The sequence below is a fragment of the Thamnophis elegans genome, chromosome 2 (genome assembly GCF_009769535.1).
Source record: "Thamnophis elegans isolate rThaEle1 chromosome 2, rThaEle1.pri, whole genome shotgun sequence".
NCBI lineage: Eukaryota > Metazoa > Chordata > Lepidosauria > Squamata > Colubridae > Thamnophis > Thamnophis elegans.
Window position 1 is genome coordinate 45,430,568 of NC_045542.1, and position 21,939 is coordinate 45,452,506.

At 44.0% G+C, this 21,939-nt stretch overlaps 1 protein-coding gene across 6 annotated transcripts in view; it reads left to right on the top strand.

The window, feature by feature from the left end:
• The window catches only part of BAHCC1 (BAH domain and coiled-coil containing 1), a 133,056-nt gene extending 116,776 nt beyond the window's left edge, over positions 1-16,280 (top strand). For all 6 annotated transcript variants that reach the window (XM_032209182.1, XM_032209183.1, XM_032209179.1 and 3 more), the window contains 13 exons: positions 177-441; positions 1,734-1,925; positions 2,421-2,728; positions 3,222-3,323; positions 3,906-4,038; positions 4,408-4,522; positions 5,504-5,579; positions 7,377-7,485; positions 7,622-7,741; positions 8,640-8,813; positions 10,500-11,581; positions 13,075-13,311; positions 15,385-16,280. In XM_032209182.1, the coding sequence (XP_032065073.1) occupies positions 177-441; positions 1,734-1,925; positions 2,421-2,728; positions 3,222-3,323; positions 3,906-4,038; positions 4,408-4,522; positions 5,504-5,579; positions 7,377-7,485; positions 7,622-7,741; positions 8,640-8,813; positions 10,500-11,581; positions 13,075-13,311; positions 15,385-15,591 (3,120 nt within the window). In that variant the 3' untranslated portion in view covers positions 15,592-16,280. The remainder of the gene's footprint in view (positions 1-176; positions 442-1,733; positions 1,926-2,420; positions 2,729-3,221; positions 3,324-3,905; positions 4,039-4,407; positions 4,523-5,503; positions 5,580-7,376; positions 7,486-7,621; positions 7,742-8,639; positions 8,814-10,499; positions 11,582-13,074; positions 13,312-15,384) is intronic.
• The last annotated feature ends 5,659 nt before the right edge of the window (positions 16,281-21,939 follow it).

A 21,939-nucleotide genomic window follows, 5' to 3' on the forward strand; every position in this document is an offset into this window, starting at 1 on the left:
GTGGTATCCAGTATCCTCACTATTATTGGTCAGAGGGTCAGATAAGATTTTTCAATCCTTTCCAAGTTCCCAATTCAAATATAGATTTCCCTCTTGAGCAAGAGGGAAGCAATAGGCAATACGTATTACTGTGTCTTTTCTACCATTTTTTGCTTTTTTTTTTTTTTTTTTTGCAGGAGAAGGTTCGTTGCAAGAAGAGCAGTTCCCAAAGCAAGTTGGCTTCCACAGTAGTACACAAGGCCTCTCATCTCAAGCAGAAAGTCAAAAGCAAAGTCTTGCCCACGAGCATCAGTCCCTTCCGACGGAAAGAGCCTATCCCTTGCACCCGTATCCAGAAGAAACTCTCTCGAACCAAGAGCTCCAAAGCCGCATCTCCCAAATACCCACAGCAGGATCTCACTCCCTTGGAGGCCAAGCCTAGCCCAGGAAATGCTGAAGCAGGTACATTCAGACTGAAGGTCTATGGAGATTTTCAACCATCCAGGTCATGGTTGACTGAGAGGTGCTTTTCCAAAAGGCAACTGGAGTTTCTTGGGTTTTTTTTCCCCTTTGAAAACGTTTCGCTTCTCATCCAATTAAAAAGAAGCTTCTTGAATTGAAGAAGCTTCTTGGGCGAAAAGTGAAGGAGGAGGGAAAAAACCCAAGAAAGTCCAGCTGCCTTTTGGAAAAGCACCTTTGGGACATTCAGATTGAAGGGAAGGATCATTTGGCACCTGGGAAGGAAAGTTGATAATGGGAAACAAGAGAATGCTATTCACAACCCTGCAGTTGTGAGCATGTTCTGTCTATTGCTGCTAAAAGAGGACTTGGGACAAGGGATGTTTACCTGCATAGCAAAAAGGGATTAGTGTCCAATGGATATTTTCTGAGCTCCAGGCCAGTTAACAGGCCTCCCAGGTATTCATCTCTCCACCGTGCCACTGAGGAAGTACAAATACAATTAGCTTCTCCCAGGGCCCATTCCCAGGCAAATCCACCCTTCTACAAAGCTCTTATCTTCAGCTCTGGTGAGGAGCTTGCCACATAGTATATTTCCTGCTGGCAAGCAGAAGGAAGCTCTGAAATTTAAAAATAGCTGCACATGATGTCCTCTAGTGGGGCCAATGTCCGCTCTCATTTGATTGCAGGCTTATGGCTTCCCCTGAAGCTCCTGGGGCATCTTATCAGGAAAGCAATGCTGAGACAGAAATCCTGCTTCCACTCCCCCAAAGCTGAAAGAACAAAGGCTCATTGTCAAAGGGTCAAGAATCAGGATATAGAAGCCAGGATTGGAAGGGGGGTGGTTTATAGGCAGTTCAGTTGGGAGGCTGATGTCGAAGGAGGGAATAGCTTGGCCAAAACATTATTCAGAGTTCTCGGATTGTTGGCTGGATTTTTTTAATAACCTTTACTCCACTATTTTTACTCATCATACCGATGCAACTTTACCAATCCTTACACGCCAGGCCTTGCAACAATAACCAAAGCCAATGAGTCCTAAGTGGGGCATTGATATGAGGGTTACACTACCAGCAGAGATTGATTTGAAAAGACTCAATCCACTCAATAGCTTTGTGTTGAGCTATTACCCTTAAAAACAATGCAGTGATGGCCTTGGTTTTACTTTGATGGTTGCAATAAGTGGTCTATGATGTTGGAATGATGAAACAAAGTATCAGAATCCTCATCTTGGAATTGGTCCCCTTTTTCTCCCTCTTGCCTCAATTTGTCTTGACTCTCCTCCTCATTTACAGATGACAATCACCACAGAGACTATGAAAGTGACAATGGTGGCGGCGGCGGGGATGATAACTTGACAAGTGACAACAGCTCCCCCATTCATGTAACAGTGAACCCTCCTGTAATTGGCCCTTCTCCTTCCTCCGTAGTGAAAATGGAGGCCAATCAGAAAGCAAAGAAGAAGAAGGAGAGGCAAGGCTTGCTAGGTAATGAAATGAATTGAAATAAAGCTCTTTTTGGTGAATTGCTGAATCTATTCCAAGTTGATGAAGGGGAAGGGCAATGGAGCCTCATGAACAACCATGAAGAAATGGCTGAAATTATATCCAGCCCTTCCACCTACTATCATATCATTTTGTTTGATTTGCCCTTGAGGGTGGATGTAAGATGGCAGTGAAAGGTCTTCCTGCAACTAACTCTTTCTAAGTTACCACTGCATCTTCCCTTTCAGTTAAAGGGGCAGATTCTGCTATTACATGCTGAGCCCCAATTCGTTTAAAAAAAAAATGAGAGCATTGGCTAGTCTCACAAATTGCTAATTGAGAAGACTCTACTCAAAATTGGCCTAATAACATTACACTTGCCTGAAGTGGAGTCCGCGTAAGCAAAATGAAGCACTGGCTTATCCACTGAGGCATTTTTCTTTCCTGTTCCGCTTTGCGTATTTTTTTTTCACTGCTATAATCTCTGGATCTCCCTAGGACCCTATCGAATCCCCAGTCCCGAAGGCCAAGTGAAAATAAAGAGGCGGCCAGTGAAGCCAGGCTTAGGGAGGTTGGAAAAGGTGCCGGTGTGCCGAGCGGGATCTTGTGAGAATTCTAGCAAGAAAAAACTCAAGAGTAAGGCCAAGGAGTTTCACTGTGGACCTGGAACGTCAAGCGCCGCCGAGGGGCTCTTCTCCAGCATCCAGGCCCGCTCATTTGCAAATCGTGACGATGCAGGAAAACTCAGCAGTGAACGCCTCAAGAAAGCCACACGCAAGAGCAAAGTCCTGCAGTCGGCCCTCAGGGTAAGCGGGACAGAAAAACTGGATGTGGTCCTCAGTGAAGGAAGGATGGTGATGATCTGTTTTGGGAATCCAGGGGTAAAATCCAGCAGGTTCTGACAGGTTCTGGAGAACTGGTAGCGGAAATTTTGAGTAGTTTAAAGAATTGGTAATGGAAATTTTGAGTAGTTTGGAGAACTGGTAAATGCCACCTCTGGCTGGCCCCAGAATGGAATGGGAATGGGGATTTTGCAGCATCCTTCCCCTGCCATGCCCGCCACGCCACGCCCACAGAGCCGGTAGTAAAAAAATTTGAATTTCACCACTGGGTACGCTGGGTAACAGCAGACCTTCCTCAACACAACCTGAACATAACTGATATCATGAAGGGCCACTAAGAAAGAGGAAAAGGTCTTCTTTACAGTTGTAACCGTCAACTGAGCTACATGGTAGTATGGTAAATATTTGTCCGCTGCATGTTGTATTTGATTGTTTTATCTTTATTTTCTTTGGGCAGAGAAAAAATGGAGCACTGACCCTCTCTCCTCGCAATGCCAAGGCCATCCTCAGCAAGGGCAAGAAGCTGTCTAAGGTTAAGAGCAAGGTGGTCAGCAAGCAGGTAGGAAATGTGAAATACCTGCTGTAATGCAGGTTTTGGATAGGTCAGATACGGCTGACCTTTTATTACTCAGAATAAAAGAGGCAAGCAGATGGCCTCTCTCCCTCGGGACATTTTTATTGTGTATTGGCAGTGGTGCAAATCATTTTTTTTTAAATATAAAAAAAGAAATAATTGAAAAGAAGTACAAAGACAGTCTGTGAAATTGTAGCAGTTTCATCCCTGAAATCTCATGAGATTTCAATTCTCTTATGGGAAAACTTCTGTCAGTGGGTTACTGTGTGGTGTGTGGGTGCACAAAATAATAGCTCACTTGTAGACGTTTTCAGATTAGAATATGCATGCGGACGGGGCCCTGCAGAGCCTATGCAAAAGTCTCACTGGCATAGCATCCTGCCCCTTTTATTCCAAGCTAAGCCCTTTTTAGTCAAAGGCCAGAGTAATGCTATGGGCTAGGAATGAATTGAGGCTGGGAGAGACTTTGGTTTCATCCATTCCTGGCCTAGCCAGTTTGACGTCAGTCTTGTGCATAAGAGGCCTGCCTTTGTAAAACAAGGAAATCTATTTTGCTTTGCTGTGCAGTGCAAAGGCCGGGCAGTCAGTCGACTGATGGAGAGTTTTGCCATTGAGGACCATTTTGAGTTTGATGACAATAGCAGCTTCTCTGAAGAGGAGGAGATGACCCCCACTGGTGCAGAGGAAGATATGACCTCCAGTAAGTCTCCGCAGAAACCATGACCAAAGAGTACCCTTGGGTGAAGCAATTAACAAGGCCTAGTATAGCCCAGGTGAAAGAATTACTATTGATGCAAAAGTCAAGAACAGAAATAAACAAGGATAATGATGAGAAGAAGCATTAAGAGATGAAATATGGTGGGATTGTATAGTTCCTAAAGTGAACTCTGAAGGAAAGAGCTCAGAAAATTGAAGTGGGGTTGTGCAGATCAAAGCTGGACAGTGCAGTGTGGTCCATACTTCAGGCTTGAATTCTTCAAGCTTTGACCCCTGCCTGAAGTTTCCAAATATAAAAACAGAAGTGGAAGAGAATTAACCGTGGATTCATGGCTTTGTCTTGCGGTTGCAGCCCAGTCTTGTACCATCCTCAAAGAAGATCTCCAGGATGGATTGCGTGTGCTTATCCCCAAAGAAGACAGTCTGCTCTACGCCGGCAATGTGAAGAGTCTGCAGCCACCTGACATGTAAGGACCTGATTCCTATGCATAAATTTGGACAAAGGATACCGTAGCGAGATTTTTCAAGATCAGTAAGGCTTCATTGCTGTTGATACTGTACAATGCATCCATCACTTAGAATTGTAGGCATTTCCTTTTTTACCATTCCCTTCTATCCCTTATTATCCCACATCTCTCTAATGCTTATAGACAATTGCAGTAACTGATTACAAGAAACCCAGGTACTCCCTTCTTACAATAATTAACCCAAAGGCACCTACTGCAATATTAATCATTCTGGTTCCTCATCTGCAAATAGAGTTAATTGGTGATTAATTCTCTACCCTATCCTCTCCCAGATCAAATCCTGGGCCTTCTTCCTCTTCTTTCCATTAATCAGAATGAAAAATACATTTGTTCAAGATCCCATCTGGTTCCAAGGACTGAGTCTGGAAAGACTTGCATCCTGATTCCTCTTCCTTATGAGTTTCTTGTATGATCTTGGGCAAACTATTGCCTGTCTTCATTTAAAAAAAACCTGTAGTATGCATGGAAGTCCAAGCATTTTGCTGGATCTAAAGTCTAATTCATGGGAAGTATTCCAACACAATTCTCGGGTGGGGGGGGGGGAATCTGAAAGTAAATCCTACTGAATTCTGTGAAACTCAGGGCAAAGCATGAAATTGTGTGTGTTAGCACTATTTAGTGCTCTTACTCATAGGGTTGAGGAGTTACAACTCAGCACATCTGGAGAGTAGAGTGGTGTAACATTTCTTTTTTCTCACATTTTAAACATTTATATACTTAACACTCTTACTGATCTGGGAACTCAATAGTCAGAACTATTGAACTTCCATTGTGCTGTGCTAGTTCAAAAGGGAGGACTCTTGCCAACCAGGAATTGAGCTTCTTGTTGTTAAATAACTATTGAAATTAACCAAGCTAGCTTCTCCTCTATCCCTTCAGATCGTCATCTGTGTAAATGCTTGTCACTTATTTGTTCCACAGCTACAGCATTGTCATTGAGGGAGAGCGAGGGAACAGGCAGAGAATCTATTCCCAAGAGCAGCTGTTGCAGGAGGCGGTAAGTCTCAGGAGATCAGAGCCTGTGATTAATCAGGCTGGCTGTGGGCATGGGCAGGGGGAGAGAAGCTGGACTCTCAAGAGTAATACCTGTAGGACTTACTCGAGGGATGGGGAGCAGAAAGTGTGGCTTTCTTTTGCAAATGTGCATGGATTTGCTACACCAGATTATTTCTAGTAAGCTTGCTCATTTAATGACCCTAATTGGGACCAGAATTTCCAGGACTAGAAGAAGGAGTCGTTAAGTGAAACATCATGCCACTACACTGCTTAGTAGTGGCAATCCTTGTTATGATTGTTAGGCAAGGACTTCACACTTTTGCCTTGTATGAAGGGCCAACTCCATCCTCTGCCTTCTCCCTGGCTTGGCCCAGAGAGTTCCCTTTGGCAGCCAAGGCACCACTACCCTGCTGTGGCCACCCTCCAACTCCCCCTCCCCACACTCACACACCTGCCTATCTACCCACCATCTCTACTCTTTGGGTCATCCTCCAGCACTGCCACCTACCCCTGCAGCCCCCATCTGATTTCAGCCAAGGCTGCTGCTGGCCTTTCGCAATGTTTCACAGAGACATCAGAGAGGGTCAGCAGCTGCCATGGCTGATTGTATCTCCTCAAAAGATATAGAAGATGGCGAAGGTAGATTGGGGGCTGCAAGGAGTATCAGGGTAAGCAGTGGGGTGCACGGCGACCAAAAGGGCAGAAATTTGGAGAAATAGGTGAGATGAGAGGAGTTGAAAGATAACTACCTTTTGTTCAGTTATTGTAACTTCATAGTCATTAAGTGAACACTACCAGGAATAAGAGAATTTGGAATGGTCATGCTTTCTGGATAGTAGGGATTTAGGTAGGTTGCAAAAAAAAAAAATCTGAGAAGAATACAACTATAGGATGTACATTCAGATGAATCAAGTTGGCCTAATTGACCTGTCTTCTAGAACTGCTGATCCTCCACAGCTGGTGGGAGCAATCATGAGGCCTATATGACTTGTAGTCACATCCAGTATCTTGAATGTCTGTGGAGATTCTTAATCATCCAGGTCACGGTTGTCCCAAAGGTGCCTTTCCAAAAGGCAACTGGGCTTTCTCGGTGGTGTTTTTTCCCCCCTTTGAAAACGTTTTGCATCTCAGAACTGAAGAAACTTCTTGGATGAGAAGCCAAACATTTTCGAAGGGGGAAAAAAAACAACCACCAAGAAAGCCCAGTTGCCTTTTGGAAAAGCACCTTTGGGACATCCAGAGTTTTGGGGGACAGGATATTTATGCACACTTCTGTGAATTGACTTGTGAATCATCCTGTGCATATAAGTATAGAGAGAGATGCAGGCCTCTCATTTCCCAGATGCATCCTTTGAGAAGACAATCTTGCACTCTCAGATATAGTCAAATGCCAAGAAGTTCCTGCACAGAGCACTTCAACCCGTTAATAAAGCATAAAAACCAAGACCCGGAATTTGGTTGTAAATACTCTTAATTAATATTTATACCCATGAAATATCTGAAAAACATAGTTTGGAGAACAAGAAGCCTTCTTGCTAGAAAAATAGGATGCACTCAATAATGTTTTGGGAAAAGTGAAAGTAGTTGTTTGGTGATCATGAGAGAAGAGCAGATGCCAAAGGAAAGCACAAAATCACTGCAATCTGCGATTTTCCTTGGTTGAGCTAAGCTTGAATTGTCACCATCACTGCACAATGAATTAAAATAAGCCAAGCTTGGTACTTGGGTCATCTCTTCAGTGTCTTAAGAACGTGGTGATCTACTCTATATGCCAACCATGCCTGTTGTTTTCCTCCAGGTTCTAGATGTACAGCCGCAGTCAAGCCGCAGCCTTCCACCTGGCACACGGGTCTGTGCTTATTGGAGCCAGAAGTCTCGCTGCCTTTACCCAGGCAATGTCATTCGAGGTGAGCAAGCTGGTAAATAAGGATCTCATAATGGGGAATAACTCTTTAAATATGCTTAACTATGCTCAGTGGGTCAGAGCTTCTTCTGCGCCTACAGCGAAGCTGGCCTGAAAGGTAACATGGCTTCTGCCCACAGGGTCTTCAAGTGATGAAGAGGAAGATGCAGAGTCGGTGTTGGTAGAATTTGATGATGGAGACACTGGCCACATTGCATTGTCTAATATCCGCATGTTGCCACCAGACTTCAAAATTCAGTGTAAGTGTGCTTGAATGGATTAGCGCTAGAATTATAGTTATCATACTTTGATAGCCCTCGTGAACCCATTTGCCAGTGATTCCATTTGATACTATTTTGTATCAAAAATTAACTGAAATATTGCTGAGTTATTCTTAAGAGCCATTCTTTGGGCACAAAATGTGTCTGACTTTCTGTGCAGTGGGGTGGGAAGGACCTTGCCTATCTCAGGTGCGGAAATCTCATGTGGAGATCAGCAAAGTACAGGTAATCCTTGACTTACAACCACTATTGGGACCGCAGAGTTTATTATAAAGCAGTCTGGATATTAAGTGAGGCATCATGCTAGGTAAGGTATCACGTTACCCCACCTGATTTTATGACCTTTTTTGCTACATCATATGACCATAACCTTATGACCTTCCCCATTGACTTTGCATATTAAAAGCCAGGTGGGAAGATAGCAAAAGGTGATAACAGGACCCCAGGACAATGCAATCATTATAAACGTGAACTGGCTACTAGGTAGCCAGATCACAATCTCATAATTGCATGGACGCTGCAGTGGTCATAAGCACAAGAAGTAATCAGAAGTCGTCTTTTTAAGTGTCACAATAACTTCAACTGCACGAATGGTTGTAAGTCAAGGACTACCTGTTAGACGGCTTGGGAGCAGCTTCAAGAGCAATATGGGTGCTTATTTGACGCAGCAGAAGAACTCAAGCTTAATAACAGACAAATACAGTTATTACAGCATTCATATTTTGTGGCTTCACAGAATATTTCATTGTAATCTAGGCTAGAGAGAAGCATACACTTAAAAGCAGAAAGTCAAAGGGAAGTGAAATCTTAACTCAGGTGAGGCAATGATCTCGCGCCTGAATCTGCCTGTGACGCTTCTACCTTTATCCTCCTATAGGCACAGAGCCTTCTGCTGCGTTATTAGTCTCCACCCCCTGCCGTCGTAACAAAAGGTCTTCCACTGATGTTCCCCATTCCAGTGAATCGGCACCCAGCCTTTGTGCCGAGGGATGTGAAGTCTCTGAGTCAACCAAAAGCACAAGTAAGAAGATGATCAGCAAAGAAAAGACTGGTAAGTCAGTTTTGTTTGCATTTCTTGCAAGGGTTTTATTATCTCACCTTATCCTGCCAGGAGCCCATGAACTTAAATTCTGTTTAGAATATGATTTGCTCAAAATTATACTGAGAATGGTGGCTCGTCAGAGACTGAATTTTATATTAATTTTAAATTAATTTGGATAGTCTTTTAAATGTCTATATTCAGTTTCCAGCCTACAGCGATGACAAAAAACACATCTCTGATTCAGAATTTAACCCTTAAAACCAATCTCATTCATTTAAAAAGAAGGGAAGTGAAAAATATACTGTAAAAATGAATTGCCAGGCACGCTTCAACATTCCATTACACGTATGCATGTGTAAAATTGATTAAAACAAACAAAAAAGGATAATATTAAATAAGCGGAATAGAACATTAGCAAAAACATAATTTGTTAATAACAAAATAGAAAACTCATAATAAGCTGCGGTATTAAACACGTAGGTGGCTCTCAGGTTCAAGGTTCTATTCAGTATGCCACAAGAACTTGATGGGAAAATGTTCACAGAGAATGTAGGCAAGGGAATTCAAGCTGTCATTAGAAAAGGTCTACATCAGCGGTGTCAAACTCGATTTCATTCATGGCTGCATCAGGGTTGTGTTTGATCTTGGGGGCTGGGTGGGCGTGGCCAGCTCAACTTCACTCGTATCGGGGACACCTGTGGTGGCCTCAGTACTCTGCTAGCGAAAACGGAGCTTGGGCAGCCGCAACGGCCTCCTGCAACCCTCTGCCAATGAAAATGAAACTCCTGAGCCGTCGCAGCCACCCAAGTTCCGTCCTTCTCTGTTCTTGCGGGCCAGATCTAAGCACCTCGCGGCTGGCCCCTGGGCCTGCAATTTGACACCCCTGGTCTAGATCACATTTAAGATAAAAATAATCAATTACAAGGAAGACCATATTTACGCAAGTCCCTGTAAATTGTTCGCTAGCATCTCTCTGTTTTTCAAATTACAACAGCCTTTGACCAACCTCTTTTGATAACTCTTCACAATCATTCCTTTGCCCTCCTATTTTGGCTACTTCAGCAGCTGCTTTTCTATACATTTTCACTGTTTTCAGCTTGGATTCAGGGATCGTGTACTGGATTTGATAACATACCGGTGCACCAGACAGACTTGGCTAATTGCTCATATCATTAAGAAAAAGTGAAAACCATTTAAAGTGAAGGCAATACATCCTGTGTTGGCCATTTAAGATATCCTAGGGAGTTGGAATAATCTGTAGTAAAATGTAGAATGCTTGGTTTAAATAGTTATTTTTCTACCCCCCCTTTCTCCCCCTCCCTCCCTCCCTCCCTCCCTCTCTCTCACACACACACTCACACACACATATGCGCTCTCTCTCTCTCTCTCTCTCTCTCTCTCTCTCTCTCCCTCTCTCTCTCTCTCTCTCTCTCTCTCTCGAAATGTAACATCTTTTGTTTCAAAATGGAATTTGAAAGGTGAGGAACATCAAGGGATTGACCTGGGCGAATAGGAAAAATTTCGGATCAGACCTAAGAACTTCTCCCCCTTCTTGCAATCTGTTTCTCTAGTTCCAAAGCATAAGACGTGAAGGAAGCGGTTTAGGGAAGGCTATACACAGATTTGAACCAGTTCCATAGCACAGGAGACAGCTGCCACTGCCAGTACTTTTCTGATTCTGTCCTTTCCCTGCAGGTAAACCCGACATGCTGCATTCAAGTTCAAAAGCCCAGCCTGGAGACCACTTCCTGAGCCGTCGTAGCAACTCTCTGCTCAGTTGGACAACTGTGACCCAGAACAAGCGCAAGACGTCCAGCAAGGGCACAGTCATGCGGCAAAACCTCTTCCAGCTCAATGGGGGCAGCAAAAAGCTGCGGGCCAAAGAGGTGCTCTTCCCCGTGCACAGTGTTGCTGCCCCCATATTCGGTAATGGCTTCGGCTCTGACTCTTTCAGCCGCATTGCCAACTCGTACTCTGCTTTTGGAAGCTCTGGCCTGATCCTGCCCTGTGCTCAGAAGCTTTTGCGTGCCAAGAAAGTTGAGCGGTTGGACACTGAGCTGGGCAAGGCTGGGCGCAGGAAAGTTGGCGGCGAGTACCTGGTCAAGCTGGATCACGAGGGGGTGACGTCCCCCAAAAACAAAAACTGCAAAGCCTTACTGATGAGCGACAAGGACTTTGGGTCCCTGTCTGGCCATGGCTATGTTCACCCAGCCTTGGGGATTAAAGAGAAGAAGAGCACGCTGCCTATGGGGCTGGCATTGCGCAAATACACTGGTCAAACAGAGTACGGGCTGCACTGCGATAGTGATTGCCACAGCTCTTATTCAGACATGGACGAAGATGAGGTGGATGATCTGGCAGGCAGCGTCCCCTCCCGCTTCCTGACACGGCTTTCCGTCTCCTCCTCGTCTTCAGGATCATCCACCTCGTCCAGTTCTGGCTCTGGCTCCACTTCTAGCCTCTGCTCATCCGACAATGAAGACTCTTCCTATAGCTCCGATGACGAGGACTCCACGCTCCTTGTGCAGACCTGTCTCACCCACCCAGTTCCGGCCTTGCTGGCTCAGTCGGAAGCCCTGCGCTCCAAGAGCAGCGCCTTGCAGAGGTGTTTTGGCGCTGGGGCCAAGAGCAAGCTCAGGCGCAAAGAAACTCTGAGCTTCGCTAAAGCCAAAGAGTTCTCCCGCCGGCAACGGCTGCCCTCGGTGGAAAACCGGCCAAAGATCTCTGCTTTTCTGCCAGCACGCCAGCTCTGGAAATGGTCTGGGAACCCCACTCAGGTATGGAAAATATCAGGATCCTGCGTGGCGAGTCTGGGCTACACAATAATGCAAGCCGAGGGAAATGGCTTGAATTTGCTTTGTGTGCTAAGGAAAATGATACTGTTGAAGGTAGTTCTTGAAGTTTTTTTGGCCTGAACTCTTAGAAGGAAATGCTTAAAAGGAAGTGATTCATGCATTTGGTTATTGATCCCAGTCACTTGGTGATTTTTGAAAGGAGGAGAGGCTAAACTTGGGAAACGTCCTCCCAGCTTTAGACTTCCTGTTGCTGATCAGAAAGGAAAGACCAATTTCCCTTTCTCTAGTTATTGACAAAAGAACTGTGAATTCCTGTTTTCACATTGTTTTAAGGCTAACTACCTTAGTTGAAATGCTACTTTGCCGCAGTCTTCAGAAGGATGTCCCACTAAAAAAGAGCAAACTTGCTTATTCTATAAATATTTGGGCTATGCATTGTGCTGCATCCATATGCAAAAAGGTGCTTAGTGCTCATATCCACATGCCTTTAAAGCAACTGCACAATTCCCCAATATTGCTCAGCATCCAAGATACAAATGCGTATCTGCGTGCAGCTGTTTTGCACCTCCTTTGAGCAGACAACAAACCAAGAAGTTCCTCCTTCAGCTACAATCTCCAGTTTAATGGAAACCTTTACGGAGTTGCAGAAAACATCTTCAGACCATGATTTTATGGCTTGTCCTGAAGCCTTTAAAAAGGAAAACTTAGTTAATTGGCACTTCCAGGGCTTGCCTGTTCACTCACTGCGTGCAAAAAAAAAAAAGGGAATAAAGCTATGTGCAGGAGAGCAAAGGGTGTTCCTATTTTGACATATTTAACCAGGCAAGGATTGTTCTAACAAGATCTGTGGTTTAGCAGCTGATAATCAGTAGCCTTCTCTGTTTTAAAGAGGAAATTTTCTAATACTGGCCACATTCTGCAAATGTGCTGCCAGTGCAGGATGGTAAAGGGTTTTTATTTTCCCCAACTAACAGCCTCCCCTGAATCATTTTTTCTCCAGAGCGGAGGCTGTTCGTTGCAGCTGTACCTGGGCTCGGGCAGATGCAGTGGCCTCTCCTTCTGGCTCTTTCAGACAGCCTGAGCATGGCCGTTCCCTGTGAGGTGCCAGACACGCTCTAGGAGGCTTATTCCTGGGCTGCACTCCATGTCAGTAAATCCCCTTAGGACAGCAGTACAGGATGTATAAGGCATTTGCCAACCCCATTTGTGTTTCCTTGGTTATCCTCTCTCGGGCCTCCTCAAGCAAAAGCATTGGTGGGGGGGGGGTCTCCTGGTAGCAGAGCCTGGGTTTGCTGTAGTTAAGCTCAATTGCTGTCTCGAGGCTACTCTTTGGAGGGCTTTGTTTCCATGGCAACCCACAGGCTCCCCGGAGGATCTCTTCCAAAGGCCTCACGGCCAAGAGGCAGGGGGCATCCCGGATATCACGCAGGCCGCCGCTTACCCTGCTTCTGCATACTCTGTCCCCTGTCCTACAGCGCCGTGGCATGAAGGGGAAAGCACGGAAGTTGTTCTACAAAGCAATTGTACGGGGCAAGGAGACTCTGCGCATTGGCGACTGTGCGGTTTTCCTGTCAGCTGGCCGGCCCCATCTGCCCTACATTGGCCGCATTGAAAGCATGTGGGAGTCCTGGGGCAGCAACATGGTGGTCAAAGTAAAATGGTTCTACCATCCCGAGGAGACGAAGCTGGGCAAGCGACATAGTGATGGCAAGGTGAGGGAAGAAATCTTCCAGTGGAGCAGAGGGTGGCAAACAAGAATGTTCTCCTGGTGCTGGATGAAAAGGCATAATGAGCTGGAGCAGAACAAAACTCGGGACCTCCAGAGAGATCACTGGACGATTGGCAGTAATTAGCAAGGCTTTCTTTAATGACTACAGCAGGGTTTCCTTATAGAATCTTCCTCCCAAATGATGTGGTGGATCTATTAACAATTCAAATGGATACCTCTGCTTTCATTAGTAAATCATCCCTTGATATGCTTTAGATAACAGAAAAGAGCAAAAAAAAGAGCTACCGTATTTTTCGGAGTATAAGGCGCTCCAAAGTATAAGACGCACCTAGCTTTTGGGGAGGAAAACAAAGGGGGGGAAATCTGCTTCTGCCTCCCAGCAATTTGCCTCCTTGCAAAAACAGCAAAGGTGATATACACTATTTGTGGTGTTACATTTCAGACTATACTTGTACAGATGCTGTTAAAATTGATGCGGCTTTCTGGAAGTTATTCTCTGCTATTTAAAAGAAGATACAATAGCAGAGGGCCTCTTCAGATCAAGCATTTATTTTAAAAAGATTCTTCATTTTGTTCAGTTGTCTAGAACAATAATAAAGCAGTCTTTAAAAAATGAGTCTAATAATTTGAACGTTCTATAGGCATTTATAGTTATTGACTTACGTCCTTGCAGCAAATAGCCTGATTAGCACACGAAAAAAAAATCTGCTTCTGCCTCCCAGCAATTTGCCTCTGCAGCAAACAGCAAGTTTCCCTTTCAATTTCGGCAGGGGCCTTCCAATTGCCATAGCCTATTGCCACCTCAGCAAGCCCCATTTTCCCCGTTTGCTGCAAGGAGATAAATTGCTGGGAAGCAGAGGCCAAAGGGTAGGGGACGGTGGATGCATGGGGCTACATTTAGTGTATAAGACGCACCCAAATTTTCACCCTTTTTTGGGGGGGGGGGGAAGGTGTGTTTATACTCCGAAAAATACGGTATATAGAAGACATCTCTTAAGGTAAATGAACCTGTCATCTCTTCTTCAGTAGCAGCACCTCTAAGTTTACTGCACTCAGCTTTTAGTTGAGTGTATCCAAGAGTAACTCACTCTAAATTCAGATGGAACTAAGTATATGGTGCTGGTACTTTCAGGATTTATTGCCTTTCCCTTTGTTCCTTGCAATGCCTTTTATTCCCACATACCACAACATTACAATTTTACAAGGGAAAAGCCAGGAGCCAGCAAAACATCAGCATTCTCTGACAAGATTGGTATACTCCCCCAGCTCCACACATGCACATCAATATACACACCAAAATCAATGGTTTTTTCTGGCTTACTTGGTCAGTGCTTTCAACTGGGACACAAGCAAGAAAAGATCTGGGAACTGTTTTCATATCACTCTGCAAATTCTCTTCTAAGGGAAATTTGCAGTGTTTGGAATTTTATAACAGAAAACAAATTTGAGGAGGAAATGAGCCGAGAATATGATTGTGCTTGGAGTGCAAACAAGGGAGAAAGAGAAGTTTTCCTCTTATCATAATAGTAAAGCCTAAAATTACCCTACAAAATAAAAATAGTAGTAGGTTCAGCCCCCCCAGACACCCCATTCCCGAAATAAGTTCAAAATAAAGAACCTCTGATAAGAGTCCTGCAATGTGTGTTCCTTATTCCTTACAGAGTGCATGGGCAAATGATAAAAATTACTGCTATAAAATAGTATGACAGACACCATTTGAGGTGAAAAACCAAATAATGGAGACTATTGGTGTCTACCAGCCATGTTAGATTGGCGGTATGGAGACAGCTTGCTTTTGAAGGCCAGTTTTGAAGGAACAAGAGCCTGAGAAGAGTTTTGCTTTCATGTTCTATAGCCAAATACCAGCAGGTAGCTAACTGAGAATAGAATGGTCGACCTAACAGACCTTATCCAACAAGTCTGTTATTCCATTTGGGGAGAGAATTTCCACTTTGCTGGTTAATTGCTGCCTTTGCAGAGGATTTTTTTGTCCCTTAAAAATGGAAGGCAAAGTTATCCCTTTAGTCCTTCATATCTCTTTCTGACCTTTCTGCAGAATGCGCTGTACCAGTCGTGCCATGAGGATGAGAACGACGTCCAGACCATCTCTCACAAGTGCCAGGTGGTAGAACGTGAACACTACGAGCAGCTGACCCGGAGCAAGAAATATCAGGATCGGCAAGATCTCTACTACCTGGCAGGAAGTTACGACCCCACTACAGGACGGCTTGTGACTGCAGACGGTGTGCCTGTCCTGTGCTGAAACTGTGGGACACGACCACTGCTCTAGGGCCAGAAAATGGCTAGAGGGGAGGGCAGAAAGGCCAAGGGACAGTGGAAGGGGCCAGTCTCCTTAGACGACTGGCGGTTGCATGCAAGGCCTGGAAATATGCAAGGTGCCCGGCTTTGCCATGCCGGGGTTGCAGGCTGATCCCGGCTCCCCCACACGGTTCTGTACAGAGTTGAATCCAAGCCATACTTTCCCTAGTACCTCTGACTGTTTGCCGCAGGCCAAACACAAATCAGGTTACCGCTCTATTTATTTTATGTGTAAATAATGTATTTCTGATGGGAAGTTTTATGGAAAAGGAACAAACCAGACAAAAAGGCAGGTTTGGGGAGGGGGTGGGTGGGAGGGGGAGGGTCGATGGGTTTGTGTTCAATGCACTGTTTTCCCTCCAGCTTAGCTGGGGGTGCGGACGCCAGGCAAGTGTGTAAATATAGACGGGGGCACTTGAACGATGTGGCAGTGGAGTCTCCAAAAGGCTCTGCTGTCCTCACAGGACTGTGTACTATAGACTTGCCTCAATCTTTCTCTCCTACCATTTTTTATTATTATTATTATTGTTATTATTAATTATTGTTATTCTAATGATAAATATTCTGACAATGTCTGCGGATGTTAATATGCTCCTGTTAAAGAGAAGATTATATATATTATTATAAAAATCAGGATCTCGCATTTTGGTCTCCATCCGGGGATGGGAAATAAGATTCAATTTGATTTATGGCCATAGTGATTCAGTGATGCAGATCACGCTAGGCATACAGGGAAAAAACCTCAGTTCGATCCATAGCGTTTCTGACTTTGACTGGAGGAGGATTTTGACTGAAAACCTAGAAAGCCACTACCAGATGTCAGCAAGGCTGAGTTAGATGGACCAATGGTCTCTGACTCGGGTACAAGCAAACTTCCTATCTTCTGTGGCAGAAACAACTTGACCTCTCACATAAAATAACAATTTAATTAAAAGAATCTTTTCTGTGAAGGCCCTGCTGGGGTGTCTGAATGGGAAATAGACATTCTCACAAATATCAGCTGGTGTGAGCAACTCTTAATTTATTATAACGGGAGTTTTGCATGAGCTTCCCCCCTCCCCATTAGAATGCGGCTATTATGCATTGGTTTACTAGGCACCGTCTCCCTGTGGGAGCAGAATTACACACACAACCAATATATATGCCATCCTACATTATGAGGCTGAGTGCAAATGCACTTACTTGTGACAACTGGATTTCTCTCACTCCAGGCAAGTCATCTGTTCAAAGTTTGTTCAGAATTAAGCTTGCCTGAATACAAGTTGTGGCACCCGTAACCGGAATGTCTGATGTAGTCAGTGTCCTGCATCTGGATAACACCTCTGAACAATCATGGATCAGTAGTTTCAGGGGGAGGAGGCAGTAGCCGTGAACGCTTAGGTTTATGTCAAGCAAGCTATATGACAAAGGTGAGGAATATGATTCTCCAGATGTTGAACTCCCAACACCCATCATCTTAGTTGGCAAGGTGAGTTATAAAGATTGATGGGAGTTCTGTGGTCCAGTACCATCCAGGAGACCATACGCTGACCATTCTTATAATAAAGCATAATGTTCAGGTCATAGAGATCACACAAAAATCCATTACCCATTCTGTGAGTGTTCCTTGCTGCATATTGGATTAGTAAATTTGATGAATGCATAACTCATGCTTTAAAAAAAATCCTATTTGTGGGTGGGGCTTTAAATATATACCTCTAAATCTAAATGAAATTATTTTGTTCCTCTACAAATATGTAACTCATCCTTAAACATAGATCTATGAGGAATTGCAACCTGAACTATTACTTTTGAACAGCAAGTGAAATGTACTGGCAAACTAACAAAACAAATGTACTAGAACAGGAATCCTCAACCTCAACCCTGGGCCGCGGCCCACTACCGGGTGATAGCCTATTTGCAACCGGGTTGCACGAGTGATGGGCCGAAGCATACACATGTGCGTAGCTCGATTGCGCAAATCAAGCTGTGTGTACATATGTATGCAGAGCATCTTGCCACTTGGCGCAAGTTAAGAAATGCATGCGCACACACCAGTCTGCTGCTTGTGTAGCCCAGTTCTGTCCCTCTCACCGGGCTACAAAGATTGGAGACTGCTGTACTAGAGTAAGTTTTCTTCATGTTCAACTTTATCCCCTGAAAGAGGAGTAGCCTAGCTATGTGAAAAGCTTCACTATTTTGCTTTAACTGTAATTAAGTTATTCAGACCACTTGTCCAATCTTTCTGGAGGAGTTTATTCTCTCCCATCCAATTTGCATTTAATCAAAGCAAAAATCCACCCATCCCACCCTTTTCTCAAAAGATTTGCTTGTTGAAATTCTGCAGGCTCTACAGCAGTTAAAATGCACTATTGGGGATCCTCTACTTTCCACCATAGTGCAGATGCTTTTATAATCTCATTTCTGCCCCTGCCCTCTTTTTTCATTCCTTTGGAATGAATTTTTATTTGATACAACTCTCGGCAACTGTTCATCAGTTGATGCTGGGGATTGCACAGCTAAAGTGTCCATTGGTGAAGTAGCCATTTTAGCTCTCCCTGAAATACAATTGCGTACCAGAGCTTCCTTCTATCTCCCAAGGACACTTCCACACACCATCACCTTATCCCAACTGCAATTCAATAAACAACAGATTCTTATGAATCATGCTTTCGGGGGAGGGGGGGAATGATCTGCATTCATGATGCATCAGGATCCTCCTGAAACAGAATCATGTAAGGATTGAAAATGCCTCCCGCTTCATGATTTTAGTTAAGGGCTATTTTAATAAGGAACAGGAAAATAATTTTTGAAGTGAGCTCTTTTGCTACCTGTATTTACTTCTCTACATAATCATCCCCATTCAGTACATGCTTCTTCCAAAACATACAAGCTTCTTAAAGCCATCATGAAAAAAACCCTGCTCTTATCTCATCACATCCTGTCTTTCCTTTTCACCTCTTCTACTTTGAAACAAGAATTCACTGGTTTTCAGAAGAAAAAGGAACTTTTGCTGCAACCTGACAAGTCACTCAAGGCAACTGTGAAGTTGGATATCATTGTCCTAACCCATCTGCTACATATAGTCCAGATTTGGCATCAGGGATTAATTGCTATATATCATTAAAAACTCTTGTGTCTGTAACCTTTAACTGGGCAAAATGGTGCATCGAAGGGCAAAACTTTTTCAATCAAGATATCTAAAATAGGCTAACTTACAGAATGCATTCAAAAGCTATGACCTGTGGCTCCTGTGGAATTGAAATTGGACAAATTTTATATAGTAATTTGTAACATAATTATCAAAGAATTTTATCACACAAGGTAAAACACTGCCTGTGGTCAACTCCTGATGTTTGACTGAGCTCAACATGGGCTACTTTCAGGGCAAATACATCTTTGAAACACTCTATAAATTTTAAAGAACTTTTCAAGTACATTATTGTTAAAGCCATTGAGAAACCTGGTAACAAAATATCACAGAAATGATGACCCAATGGAGGTCATCAGTTGTCTAGTATTTTCCCAAATTGAATAACTATGGAATATTTGTTTGATTCAAATAGAGAGATGAGAAAGTACTGTCTGGACTTGGTTGATGAGACAACACGGAATTCTTTTGTACGAATTTTAAGAAATAATACCTTTTATATTTCTGACAACTCCACAGTTAGCAGAAAAGCAATACTAAACTTTCCTTTAGTATTGCCTTATCGTGAGATGGATAGTTTCATGTTAAAACAAAAGCACTGCCTAAGTGTGGTGAGGGAAGTGGGAGGATGACAATCTTGGCTGTCACTGCAGGATGGCGAACAGTTAAACTAAGATGAAGCGACCATCTACAAGAGCCATTTTATCTTTTAAGTAGCCAACAAATCTAAGGTCTTCTACCTCTTGTAGTTAATGGGAGAGGGAGGTTTCCTGGCCTAGACTGAGGACACCACTTGGTTAGCACCAGTGGTGGGATTCACATTTTTTTACTACCGGTTCTGTGGCCATGGCTTGGATGGGCATGGCAGGGGAAGGATACTGTAAAATCTCCACTCCCATCCCACTCCAAGGGAAGGTTACTGCAAAATCCCCATTTCCTCCTGATCAGCTGGGACTCGGGAGGCAGAGAATACATGGGGCGGGGCCAGTCAGAGGTGGTATTTACCGGTTCTCTGAACTACTCAAAATTTCTGTTACCAGTTCTCCAGAACTGGTCAGAACCTGTTGAATGCCACCTCTGGTTAGCACAATGACTTGCAGGGAAGTGAAAAACAAACACTTCAGGGCACTTTTATAACCAGCCAACACAGAAACGCTTTAAGAAGTGGTGGTGAAAACTGGTGGTAAAAATGTACAAGTCTGCACCAAGTTGATAGGTAGGAGGAGAGAAGTAAGATTGCATGTTGAAGGGAGCAACTTGGCTTCCTCACATGGTACAAGCTGATCTTCAGCTTCCTCAGGAAAAGTGCCTTTTCCTAATGGTGCATTTTTTTTTCACTTAAGACTCACAAGTCTCTTGGGGAAAATCGCCCAGGCAGCTGCAAGCAGGGATTAAAGGAAGAACTTCTGCAAATTTAAAAAGAGCAGCAAGTTTCTTGTTTCGGCCACTGTATCAACAACTGAAATTGTTAGGTCGATGACAACAGGAGGCTCATGGAATAAAGAGGGGAAATAGGGCCAAGGATGAAAGGAAGAGAGACTTTCCAGGGTCATGAAGTCTTTGGCGTTTTGCCAAAACATTCTTCACACATTCGTCATGGCTTTCAGCCGCAAACTGATTGGGGGAAAAAGAAGCTGACTTCATTTCAACTTTTGGGCATCACGCTTTAAGGAGGATACAGAGAAACTGCAACAAGACATGCTAAGATGGAGCTACCGTACTTTGCCTCAGGGATCTGGCAGATGCTTCGCTAAAGAAAAGAGGAGTAAATTTCTAGCAAGTTTTAAGGAAAGGGTAACATGTTGAGAAGAAGGAAGCAAAATCTAGAATGAGTTTTGAATGTGCAAAGCAAGGAGAAAAGCCCAAAAGGGAGTTCTGACCAGGCTCTTCCTGTGAGCAAAACATGGAAACCAGGAATTTTGTCAAAGCTTGTTCCAGCCTTACCTGGGCAATCGCAGTGGACAGGAAATCTCCAGTGAGTTTTGAAAAACGACTAAACCTTTTTTTGACTAATAATCCTAACTGTATGCCTACCACAGTAGAAGTTGGGCATAAAATGATCATTTCAGGAGATTGTGTCAGAAATTTAGAGAACTAATTCAGTGTGATGTGCACGCTTAGCAAGTGAGTTGAATTAAGAAGTCTACAAGGACGGCCTTCCATTTTGTTACAAAAGTACAGGTGGTCCGCAACTTACAACCATTCATTTAGCGACCATTTGAACTTACAATGGCACTGAAAAAAGTGACTTATGACTGTTTTTCACATGACTGTTGCAGCATCCCCATGGTCACAGCTTGGCATCTGACTCCTATTTATGCTGATTGAAGTGTCCCAGGGTCATTTGATCCACTTTTGCAACCTGACAAGTAAAGTTAAGTTTATTAACTTAACAACTGCAGTGATTCACTTAACTGTGGCAAGAAAGGTTGTAAAATGGGACAAAACAAATGTCTTGCTTAGCAACATAAATGTTGGGCTCAATTGGGATCACAAGTCAAGGAGCACCTGCACAGCAACTTCTGAAGCTGCAACATAATCAGAGGTGAGCTGCTGCTGGTTCGGCCTGGTTCAGCCAAACCGGTAGTGGAATTCAGGCCTGGGGCGCAGAACTGGCAGCAACCCAGGCCTGACACGCCCCCCCCCCCCCGAACTGGTTCCTTCACTGCCGCTTGGGTGCCACTATTTTGGATTTTAGTGACTGCGCATGCACAGTTCACTGTAAATTGTTCTGTGCATGCGTGCAGAACAATTTACATTGAATAGTGCATACACATGCAGCACGCGTTGCGTGTGGGTTGCAAACCAGCAGTAACCCCGGCAACAACCCACCCCTTAACCCATAGTGATGTTGTGCAGGTACCCTATTAGCCATAGGATTTTGTGTCTTTTGGGGGAGCAGGGGGTAATAAAATATGGGGGAAGTTACTGAAAAAGCCTATTACCATATCCCTTACTCCAGAGTACAGCCTATGGATGGAGTCCAAACTCTTCGGAGGAGAGACCAAAATAAATAGCAAAGAATAAAAAGGAAGCTGTGACAATAACCGGAATGTCACCCTTCCATTCTCCCAAAGACAATTAATGCCTTCCTTTGAAGCTCTTGTTCTAGTTATTCATGTGCAAGGACTTAATTCCTTCTCCATCCTGGTCTTTTGTTCA